The sequence below is a fragment of the Chaetura pelagica genome, unplaced genomic scaffold, assembly GCF_000747805.2.
Source record: "Chaetura pelagica isolate M959 unplaced genomic scaffold, ChaPel_1.0 scaffold193, whole genome shotgun sequence".
NCBI classification, from domain to species: Eukaryota; Metazoa; Chordata; class Aves; order Apodiformes; family Apodidae; genus Chaetura; species Chaetura pelagica.
The window spans coordinates 11,863-24,124 of NW_009952562.1; the positions used below are offsets into that span (position 1 = coordinate 11,863).

Sequence of the window (12,262 nt, forward strand, 5' to 3'; positions counted from 1 at the left end):
CCTGCTGAGCTAACTGAAGAAGAGACCCACGGTGGCATCCATAGTATCCATCACTTTCAGAGATCAGCACATTTGTTTTGCAAAGGACAAGCAGCAGGGAAGGAACCAGAGCAGAGGGCTCCAGGGGAACCAAGGTTATGCAGCACATCTGAAAGGCAGGTCTGTTATTTTTAGTTGTGTAACAAAGCTCCCTAGGACTTTCCCCTTCTCCCCAAAATTGTTTAAACAGAGGCAGCTTTCAGCCTGTTCCAAGAATCCCAGTCCACACCCATGCCCCTATAAAAAGAATAATATATCGAAGCCATCCTACCTCCTTCTCACTATAGGAGATGTTTCTGATAGCACTCCACTCAAAGGACTTATTTGGAGAGAACCTGTTATTAATGCTGTAGATGTGGATACCTTTGGCATCAACTCCAAGCAGCAGATCTGTATGGTTTTTATTTTGCTAAAAAACAATAGATATCAGTAAATGCCATTTATAGTGATAGGAAACAACCACAGACAAGAACTACACTTATTCTAATACATTAATATTTATCTGTGGTTTTAGGAAATTGACATTTCCACAAAATGTTATTAATATTGTCCTCTAGGTTGACTATAGCAGATCAAATTTTTAGTCTCTTTCTCCCTCTTCCTATTACACACCCAGAGCTACTCAAGATCTTTGACAGATTGTAAAATATTGATCTTAATGTTTTATTCACCTACTCATTTAGCAAACAAGTAAACCAAGTCAGGACAAATAGTAGACAGTCCATCACCAGCAGAGAAAAGCAGAAATCAGGAGTCCCAGTCCCACCTCCTTGGAGGCTTTTAAAAAGACAGTACCATCATCAAACTGCTAAAATAAAGCACTTACAGCAATTGGAAAATAATTGACCCCATACATTTCCAAGTCTTGGGCAATTTTCAGGTAGTTCATTTCAGCTTCATCCCTAGAGAATAAGGCCATGATTATACTTGGAAATTCCAGGTTTTCTCTCCTAGCTGACTCCACATTTCCCACTGGAAGAAGGACAGTCTGGTCCCTTGTAGTTTAATTTTGCCATCTTACTCTCACCAGTAGAAAAAGGATAATAAAAAACAAGACAAGACAGTAAAGCTGTACCTATATTCCATGTCTCTCCTAGCTGACTCCACATTTCCCACTGGAAGAAGGACAGTCTGGTCCCTTGTAGTTTAATTTTGCCATCTTACTCTCACCAGTAGAAAAAGGATAATAAAAAACAAGACAAGACAGTAAAGCTGTACCTATTTTGAATCATGTATAGTGTAGTCTTTATTAAAATTCAAGTCCAGGCTCATCCCTGTGTTAGTTTTGCCACTCCATCATTATTATGTCTCAGACCTACCCTACCATTGTTTTCCATGACAAGAGGATATTTCCTTCAGGAAACAGAGTTCATTGAGAAATGAGTCCTGAACAAATTCTAAACAGAACTTTGGGCAGAGGCCAAAGAAGAGTGAGAATTTCTCCACCCACCATTCTTCTCCCTCCAAGGGGAGGCATAAATAAGTCTTCTGGAAAATATTCAGTAAAAATAGTGCTAAGAGGCACCTAGAACAGTCAAGGAGAAATTGACATGAAACGCTAGGAAAGGCTGCCCCTGGGTGCCAACAGCTCCTCATTCTTAACTGAACTTCCAGTCATGCTGAATGTCTTGAAGGAGCTCAATGTCCACATGGACTAGTCCCAAAACTCAGCCCTGGAGTCTGTGTCTTCACTGTTTTGGTTCCTTGCTGAGTACACTGACACTCTTTTGAGCCATCATTTTCAGAAGGTATAAAAGAGATCAGATTCTTTTTATTCTAGGGGAAGACTGGTGTGATATGGCTCCAGAAAGGCAGCTACTGCATAGGGCAGACAAACCAGCATCTCCAGGCATCTAAAGGCCTTAAATGAAAAGGCTGAACTCACAGGGCTACCTGCAAATTCACAAAACTCAGACTTCCTGCAGGAACTTCTCTCTGCTGCCATCCATGGACTTTGGGTCAGAACTCTGGTGTTAGGTCATGAAGCTCTGCAGAGCCCTCAGCATGTCTCTTCACTTCAAAGCAAACCCAGGTTACAAGCATTTGGAGCTTTACACAAGGTACTTTTTACCCCAGAGAAGTGGGTGATTTATCCTTACTTATAAACTAACCTATTCTTATCACAGCTTGGACACCAATAGTTCTTTGCTCACTCTACAAAAGCCAAATTTCACTTAAGACAGTGAATAACCAGTTACTGAAATGTATGGGATTTCCAAAGAATGACATTATTTCAATACCTGGCAATGCCCCTATGCTCAGCATACCAAGCAGTAATCTTTTCTTCCCACATCTCTGCTGTCAGCTGATACTGCCTGAGGACCTACAGAGAAAGAAAGGAGTTTGGTTTCCTTTGAAGACACAAACAAGTGCTGCCTCTCCCCAGCCATGTGGATGCAGCAATGCAGTTCACAGCTCGGTCACTTTGCCAAGTTCAGGGCAGACACAAACAGCTCCCAATGCCCTGGTTGATCCCACAGCAACAGCTGTGTTGCAAAGAGAAGATTCAAAGGTTTGGTTTTATACAAAAGAAAGACTTACCCTTTTGGGTAAAAGTTCATCGTGGGCTAGAAAGCCTGGCTCATGGAAATTTGGGTCATAGTCACCATACTGTTCCAAGAGAAAGAAAAGATCCTTCAGTTTGTTAGAAGCTGAATGCTAAAGAACTTGCTGCTTGTGTAGTTTGATGCAATGGCTTGAGACAGATTCTTGCTTTCATTCTCCCATGCACAAGGTAACACAATAAACAGGCTCCTCTCCTTTGAACTGTCCACAAAGTTCCCTCCAGCCTGTGTGCCACACATAGGGCTCCAACACAGCACTGAGCTAGGCTACAACCTTAGACTCCAGTCCTGGCCTGAAGCTCCCAGTGACTGCAGCTGTGAAGGAATCTCCCAGGGCTTCAAACCCTTCTCTCAACTACAGGCTAGGCTCAGGAGGTGCCCAACTCCTACAACCTCCTGTAGACAGGCTGGGCTGCTAAGGGCCAGCCCCAGGAAGGGTTTGTGTTTCTGCCACTACCCAAGGTTGGCTTTTGGTGGCACCAAGTGAACTGGGTTCTGAGACACACTAACAAACATCATGTCCTTCCACTGTGAGCCCTGCTACCAGCACTTGCTGTGTTCATGGACACTTTTAAATCTACAGGTAACCACTCCAGCTGGGAGAAAGATGACCTTAAAATGTCAGGTGCAATGAAATCCCCTGAGTTGCAAAAGCCTAATATATAATCCCAAAACCCCTGTAGTGGTGTATAATGCTTCTTTTTCTAGCTACACCTGTACTTCCCAGGTTGACCTGCCTCTTGAGTAGCCAACTTGAACACTGCTCTGCTTTACACACCATCTATGTGTGTTGGTTAAAAAATAAAAATAAAAAACCAGAATGAAAACAGAGCACTTCTGTGCACACACCTTGGCCTGAACAGCGTAAGAAGCCAGTAAAACTGTTGCTTCTGGAGAACAATATATTTCCTCATCCAGTATTTGCTTCTTAACCTAAAAGTAAAAAAAAAGGGGGGAAGCAAGTTAAAGAAGCTCAAAGTCAGGACCCATGTCAGGATTGAAATGAAACTAGACATGCCCAGACTATAACTTGGCACCAAACATCACCAGGATGAGTTAATAGCAGCAACAATAAAAAGGTGCTCAGAAACACAGGGAGCCTTTACTTAGTCTTATATGTAATGACAAGAGAAAAACTCAGCTTTTGAGAGTTAGTGTCTTAATTCTAAGTTCATAGAAATGCCAGGCAGCTATCTCCACACGTTTATATAAGGAGTCCTGAAAAAGAATGTGTTTTAGAACATGAATTTTATTGTCCACGTATCATTCCCTCTAGCACATCATCTTTTTCTTCCAGCTTTGGCAAAGTTAGCTTGACAACATGTAAAACCTCACATTTGAGGTTGGAAGGGACCTCTGGAGAGTATCAAGTCAAAGAAGGTCCAACTAGAACAGGCTGCTCAGGGCTGCCCAGGTGATTCATATTGCCAAGGACAGAGAGAGACTGAAAACCAGAAGTTTGTTCTCAGCCTTTCCAGAATGGGAGAATGAAGGAGACCCCAAAAAGAGAAGCTGAATAATAGAACACTTAATTTATTCAATTACAGAAGCCCCAAGCACAAAAAAAAAATAATAAAGGCCTAGTAAAAAGGTAGAGAGTCTTTTTAACATTCTTTTCATTTTCATAATCTCTGGTGCTACCAAGATCAGAGGTGTAATAGTTTGTAAGATGCCGCTTGATTTTAAATCACTTGGGTAATTTTTACTTAAAAGCCTAACGAGGAAATGAGAAATTAATCTTCACAAGTTTTCCTCTCAGGTGTAATGTACTTAGGCTACTAACAAGCACAAGACAAGAAAATTTTGCATAATGTAGAGTCTTAAACATTTCCAGAAAGCAGTACCTGAGATAGCACTGAACTATCTTCACAGACACACTTGGGCACTGCAGGTTCTGTGAACTGAAATGAACCATCAAGAAAGTTTTTCTTTAAAATTTAGTCCCTGGAGAGCACAATATAGGAACTCGAGTTCTAGTACAAGGAAAATTCCTTCTAAGCTGCTGAAATGGAAAAAATGGAAAGAATGAATAGACTTTTCTTCCAAATTGGAAAGCTCCAGCTTTCATACTCCATGGTGCAAATCATACATTTCAGAACTGAGAACAACTCAAGAGAAATCCCCCATGAGTGCCTGGGGTTGTTTCTGATCAGTTCTTACAAGGACATTTTGTTATAAATCTTTATGAAGGAGGAAATTAGCTAATCTTTGAACAGACAAAATTTAGCTTTAGTCACTGACATTTATTCACACATCTTCCAAAATGCTGTTATGCCACATTAATTTGCAAAGGTCTGAATAGTCAGTAGAGCTGAAACCTGTAGGCATCCAGATGTCCATACATGTTTTTCCTATTAGCATCCAGGTGTGATCTTATGTTCTTATAGTCAGGAAACACTGCAAGTTCAAATTTGTTTCAGTCCTGTTTTTCTACTTTGGTATGAGAAGTATTTGCTAATTGCATATCTGCTAGTCAAGGCAGGTTCAAGGAGAAAAGAAAAACGTGAAGAAAAAAGTCAGGATTAAAAGACTAGCGAAAGAGTTCTGCCCCTCTCATTCTTTTCCAAAATTAGCTTAAGAAACAAACTGCCAAGTGGTTCAGGGTTCTGGATGAAGTTCTATTTAGTATATTAACCCTCAGAAGAGCAGCACTTTCCCATTCCTTCATTAACACATCCTCCACGGGGGACAAATATATTCACTGTGCTTGTTTACAGATCAGACTGAATTTATTCCATTCTGCTTGCACAGACACAGTGCTGAGAGCTACCAGAGGAAACCAACACTCCAGAAGGCTGTGACTTGCAGAGGACTCCACAGCAACTCAGGAGAAAAGCTGGATGTCACAGACCTTGAGCAGCTGACCAGCAAGGGACCATCCAAACCTCAATGCCTGTACACCTACAGCCACAGCCTGTGCTACAGCTTTGGACCCCAGCATGGCTCTTCCCAGCTGATACATCCTTATTTTGATAATGAAGCATCACATTCCAATAGTTTGCTCCTTCATTTCCTTTGTAATGGAGCTAAGGGAACCTTCAGAATTTCTTGGACAAAAGAAAACCAAGTGGCCAATAAGCCAGCTGCCCCTGCAAAGCTATAGCATTAATACTTGTGTGGGGTTATTGCTTTTACTGGCTTCCATCTCATGGACATTTTTTAAATTTTTAAGAACCAGCTCAGTGTACAGACCAAGCTGTGTTCACAGCTCCCAGCTCTGCTCTTGAGCACAGCACTGCTGTCCTGCACTTCCTCAGCAGCTGCCCCTATGGCAGAGCTGAAATGGGCTGTTACCTGTAAGATTTGCCAGGGCTGGGGATTCATTCTGCCAGCATGAGTAGCATGCACCCAGGTCCAGGGGATAGAGAAGACAATTCAACCTGGCTCATCTGACTGGCAGAAATCAGTGTGTGCATGTCTGGATGCTCTGGAAGAAAACCAACACCATACCAAGGGAACTGCACTTTTCCAGGGCCAGTCAGACAAGATGATGCCTCCAGGCTGGGTCTTTAAAGACTCACACACTGTGGTGAATCTTGAGTTGTAGCTGTGTGTGAAGCTTGCTAGAGGAGCAAACCTCTATCTCAGAGTCAATATCACATTCTACGATTTTTTTTTGCCCCATAATCCAAAATGAAGATTTAAGGAGGCCAGGTTAGGGAGCACTTGTTTTCTAGTGATTGTGCCATCTACAGTCACACACAAGATCTCCCAGCAACCACCTGCTCTATTTTTAGGGACTTCTAAGTTTCAGCTTCAGGGATAGGTTGCAGTCACAGGTCTTGTTCCATCTGCAGCTGATATGGGTGAAAAAGCTTATTGTCCCCAGCTGCTTATCACCATTCCTTCCCTCTTCTCCACCTTCACAACTGCCACCATAATTGCTTGTGTAGGCTCTTCTGTGTACATCTAATAACAGGTCTCTAATTCAGCTCATTTTGGAAGAACTAGGTTAGGGAATGGTTACACAAGAGGTTACACCAGTGGTTCTAAGATGACAATGGCAAGGAACTGTTCAGACTCCATCAAGCTTTGCTGCAGTCAGAGCAGAGCAGATGACACAATCCCCAAGATAAATTCTGAAGCTGATAAAAATGCTGGTTTCACTTTCTGCTGCTCAGCACTGACCAGTTAGGGCAAAGGCCCCACAGTTCTTCATACTGTGCCAGTCTTCCATAGATTATTTCTTTTAAAACCCACCCTGCAGAAGCAAAACAAGTCTGGAATATTCAGATGTGGAATTTTACCAGCCAAACTGCTAAGTGTAAAAGTCATTTTACATTAAACTGCAGGTCTTAGCAATTTAACTCCCATTTGCAGCACAAACAATAAGAGAAGCCATCAGGAGAACAAAAACCTGCAGAAGGCAAACAACATTCAGCTTAGCAGTACCCAAACTACAGCAGCCAGGAGAGGTGTTTGTATTCCATAAAAAGGAGACCTTCCTAGAGAGACTGATAAAGCCAAAGCCTGCAGAATCATTCTGAGACTAACAGCTATTGGCAAAAGGAAAGACAATCCAAATGACTTAGATAAATACAGAAGGAATTAATGGCTAAAAACTGTTCCTGACCTGAAGGAAGAATAAATGCTGGGTGATTTCCTGCAATAGCTCCTCCTCTACCTTCTCTGGGTAGAATTTTGCCAAAAAATGTAAGCTAATGGGATCTTCTTTGGGGATTTCTTGATCCAAAACCTGTTCAAAAATAAAATCAGCAGCAAAAATTGCAGGTAAGTGTCTCAAAACAATATTTCAGAGGAAAACCAAAAAAACACCAATAATCCACTTATAACAGCCTTTCCATATTTTAGAAGGAAGGGCAATGCTGAGCTTTAATCTAATCAGTGCATGCAGTGGTGACTGATACATGACACTTCAGGCCAAATGAGACAGAAACAATCAGACCAAATAACACAATGAACTTTAGTCTTAAAAAAATACCACCTAAAACTAGGAGTTGTCATGTAACATGTTCCTTTAGCTCCTGTGCTAGGAAAAGGAAATCTTTTTATAAACAGAAGATTGCCACTCTTATGTTTTGCTTTCTGTACCTTTTTGTCCATCTTTAGCCAGGTGCACATTCCTTTCAGTGTGTACTGCAAGCCAAAAAACCATGTCTCCCTTAAGCCAAGTGCCCGGCACACCAGATCAAACAAATCCTTTCCCTTCCACTTCATCTGAAAGAAAAAGAAAATTGAGAAAAAGAGATATGTCTTGAATCAGTTTGCTACATTTTAGTCAAGCAAACAAAGCTAGCCTACTACAAATTATTTTTGTCTACTTGCATGGGTCAGCCACTAAAAACTTAATGGCAAACGAAAGAACTTTTGGGCAGTATTTGGGTGGAAAGCAGGAAATCACCCCTGCAAAAGAGCAAGATCTGGGGAGAAGGGAAAGATAGCAAAGGGTTTTATAGTAAAGACTCTGATCTCTAAATCAAATTTTCCAAAGCCTTTATTTTCACAACTGCCTGCAAGCATTCTAGATCAGAAAGTCACAGAAGAGACTTGTGACTAATCCTTGTCTCTGAGGGACCTAGGAAATTAAATACTAAATGCCCCACAAGACAAGCAATTCTCTCCTTAAAATTGTCAGTCCTATTGGACCTCAGTCTAACTCCTCTGCTCAAAATTACTCTGACTTTCTTTGCTTTTGCTGGTGATTAGGAATTAATCAGGCACAGTTCTGTCTCCTGCACAGTACAGCCCAGTTCATTTAGTCATTGATCACTTGCTGTATTTGCTTTCTTCCATATATTTCCACAGACATGAGCTCTCTATCCAATTTACCAGCTAGCCATAACTAACAGGAGAAAAGCTGTTTCATTTGATCATTTTTCTCTTCTGCCCCGAGGTATAAACCAGCCACTGTAGCTAAAGAAATAAACTGGAGTTTACAAATGGCAAATCACATCTGAAGAGACTATCTCAGATCAACTGACTACAGAAGTACCATTTTATACATTAAGTATAAGCTAAGTAACATCTTGGGAGCAGCTCTGACCAGACCTCTTTATCCAAGCTGGCAGTGTCCTAACGAGCTCTGTCACTCACAACAAAAACATTAAAAGAATTCTGGGGAGAAGTCAGTTTACTTCCAAACAAGCCCTGCAATGTGCTGCAAAGCTTCTGAAGCCAGCAGGCCTACTGCTCATTTAGCTGTGTCAGTCAAATGGATTTCATGCAGCTTTGAATTCTGAAGACTTGCTTAACAGAATGCCTTGAGCTGAAGCAATTCATTCTTCATAAAAATAGATGAGTTTTAAGAACATGGTCTTAAAATAAAAATCTGCACTTTTCAAAGTTCTGTCTTGCTGACTCAGACAGAGGTCAGGGTCCATCTCTCTCCAGCATTCTGCTGAGGACTCTTACCTCACAGCTGAACTCCATTTCAGCATCCACTGTTATAATTTTGACTTTAAAAGTCTTTGGCTGTTTCTTCTTCAGGCCTCGGATGGACATCTTTTTTAGTTTATGAGGAAAGCCACACCTGCAATCAAACATGCACCACATTTAGGGCTGGAAATTCAGCAGTGTTTCCTTGGCTAGATTCCAAAGTAGGACAGGCCCAAACTTGCAGAACAAAGTCACCTTTAAGTATGCATTTTCCTGTTCAAGTCTATAAGAAAGGATCTTTGAAGCAAAACATTTTGTTTGCACCTTAAAAATCAGTTGCTCCAAAATGTCATCCCTGCCTTTCCCCTCAGGCTTCAGCAAAGGTTGGGTTCCTGCAGCACTCAAAAGACCTTCACTCAGCCCACACATTGCAGGAACCAGGGCCCTGCCTCTCCCTGCAGCTGAGGACACAGAGGAACCTCCAATCCAGCCCTGGTGCTCCACAAAAGCACTGGATCCAGGCAGTGCAGCAGCCTCTTGCTACAAAACTCCACAAGTTCCATAAAACTAATAGATACCTGGCTTTTGAATAATGCCAACAGGAATATGACATTTCTCACCCCTTTGCACATCCAAGCAAAATTCCCTTTCCCAGTGCAGGTCTCTGTGGTCTGTACCAACCCCAGATGCAGCAGTGGAGGCTCCACTTGGAAAACACATCACAGAGCAGCATCATGCAGCAAAACCTGATCTCAAAGGCAAATTAATTCCTTTCCATCTGTTATGGCTTCTTGAGCAACTATAACTATTGAGTTTCCTTACAAAATTACATCTAAACTCCCTAAAATTATAGAATGCCAAGACAGGCAGTGAAATTAAGCTGAATTTACCATGTTCTCTTGGACATGAAAGTGATTTAGAACAGAAAGTTACCCAGTGGAGTTCTTGTGAAATTGATTCAATTGTGCAGAAGCCTACAGAAAATTCCTTCACAAATCTTCTATTGGAAATGCAACTGCCTGCATGTCAGCAAGGAAACTGATGAGACATGCTATTTCCACAGCCACAAGGGTTTTGTGGATAACTTTCAAACTAAATGTTGAAAGTTGGGGTTAAATGATAGTGTGAGTCTGCACTATGCAGTGCTCAGATGTTTATTTCTGAGCCTGTAAAGTTTTCTTTTTGTGCACAACGTAATTAGTAACTGCAGACTATATAGGTCAAGATGAGACTGAGGCATTCTTGGTTTCCTACAATATAAGGCTGTTAGAGCATGGCAGACTTCCAGTCTCTCCTTTAGGAATTCCAAAATAAAGCTTTAGTTTAAACTGAAAAGTTCCATTTGTGTGCACCTTCCAGGTTTTTATAAAATGTCTTGTTCCCTTCTTTGCTTCTGCTGAGCTCTAAACTGGCCTGCAAATGTGCTATATTTTCCACTTACTTTGCATGTGTCACTCATCCACAAATTTCAAGCAGCTAAAGAGAAGGTAAAATGCATGTGGAAGTTTTTCTTTTCAAATTGCAGGGAAGTTGAGGCAGAGAAGAGATGAGTTAGTTACCAAGTCATATGGACATCAGCAGAAGAGGTGAGAACAAGCACTTCAGACAATTCAGAGAGGGGAAAAAAAGGCCAGAAAGAAACTCATCTTTCTGACACCACTGAGACTAGTTGAGGAGTCCTCTCCCTCCAGTTGGCTCTGGTGAAGCTTCTCCTGAAGTCTTGTTTGGTTTGGGGCAACACACTTCAGGAAAGACAACTGAAGAGAACCCAAAGGAGAGCTCCAGGGGCTAGAAAATCATCTGTGGTAAAATGAAAGTACAGGTTAGCACAGAGAAGGGCCAAGTGTGGTGAGATATTATTTCTGCTCTTTGTGACCACAATGGTTGGGACAAGGAATAATGGGCTTAATTAGATTTCAGACAGGTTACACACTGAGAAAAATTCACTACCAGTAAGCACATTATGATGCTGGAAAAGCCTAGGATGGAATTTCTGTCTTTCTGAACTTCTATCCGAAACACTGTGGCAGGATCTGCTCCCTCCTCAGGACTGGAGGGAACTATCTCCCTCCCAAGCACTGGTCCCAAGTTGGCCCTTCTGCTGGTGCCACAAGTCCCAGGAGAGTCCAGTTCACAGCAGAAGCTTCAGGGAGAGGCACATCCAGAGCCCAAATCCTGTTTACCCCAGGGTGTCCCCTTTGTCCTCGGGGAACAATTTTTAGAGTGGAAATGCTGCCCCAGAGTGCACTGCCTCTATAATCCAGGCAACACCTCAGTGCCCACTGAGCAGAGCTCGGGTCTTTGCTGTTCAGCACAGAAAAGTGTTTTCCATTGAGGAGAAAGGAAAATTTAAAAAAAATTAAAAATGACCATAGTATCATAGGATAATGTGGCCAAAGTAACATGGAGGAGACATCAGGAGAAGGCATCCAAAACAGCAGTAATTATTCCAGTAATTTTCCATCTCTAATCTGCAAGATGCAACACATCTAGTAGCAACATCTTATTTTAACCTGTTACATTCCAAAGGTCTTTCCTGTCCAGTTTTCTTGAAAGCCAGAGATTTACTGTAAATAACTGTACCATTGGATACAGCAGTTCAAGCACAAGAACTACAAACTTCTGTGCAATACTGGAAACAACCCCTTCTTTCTAGAAGAAACACCAACAGCTGAAGACAAAGGAGAAAACAGCTTCATCATTCATTTTTAATATGAAACTTAAAACGGCCAATTGAATTAAGCAGGAACTTGAAGTTAGGGCCAGGGCAGAACATTCTGAAAGAGTTTCATATGGAAAGCACTGAGCAGGTAAAATTGAACAACTGCAGAAGAATGCACTAAATTTCTCAAAATATGACAAAAACAGTAAAGCCCTTCATTTGGACTTTGAAGTTCTTTTTTTCTTATATAAGCTGGTTGAAACGACAATATAATTTGTTCAACATTTCCAATAGCATTTTTTTCACCTTCCAGTATTTTTATTCCATGGAAAAGTACATTCTGACTCGCAGTGAAAAGACATTTTTGAATATAAAATTCTCCCAAGAAATGTAAACTGCATTTTAATCAATAGCACTGGTAAAGAAATAGAAAAGTTTTTCACACCGAACAGCTTAAATGAATGTCAGATACTGACAACATAAGCAAAAGAACTTAACAGTCAAGTTTTTAGAAAAGCAATTTATTAAAAGAAGAGAAATCTTGCTGAATAAGACAATCTGGGTTTGCAATCTTTTGTTTAAATGCAAAAGCAATCCCCTCTCTACAGATTGCTGCTAATAACCACATTTAACTGTGAATCACGTGCAATGGGTTTCAAGT

At 41.3% G+C, this 12,262-nt stretch overlaps 1 protein-coding gene across 1 annotated transcript in view; it reads right to left on the reverse strand.

Annotated features, from left to right (window-relative positions):
• LOC104384907 (merlin-like) overlaps positions 1-9,065 on the reverse strand; it is a gene marked incomplete at its 3' end in the record, with an annotated part of 17,267 nt that extends 8,202 nt beyond the window's left edge. Inside the window, exons 1-8 of the mRNA XM_009993297.1 lie at positions 8,976-9,065; positions 7,656-7,781; positions 7,177-7,299; positions 3,453-3,536; positions 2,581-2,649; positions 2,280-2,362; positions 866-941; positions 311-448 (exon numbers count right to left, since the gene is read on the reverse strand). Of these exons, the coding sequence (XP_009991599.1) occupies positions 311-448; positions 866-941; positions 2,280-2,362; positions 2,581-2,649; positions 3,453-3,536; positions 7,177-7,299; positions 7,656-7,781; positions 8,976-9,065 (789 nt within the window). The remainder of the gene's footprint in view (positions 1-310; positions 449-865; positions 942-2,279; positions 2,363-2,580; positions 2,650-3,452; positions 3,537-7,176; positions 7,300-7,655; positions 7,782-8,975) is intronic.
• Between the last annotated feature and the right edge of the window lie 3,197 nt (positions 9,066-12,262).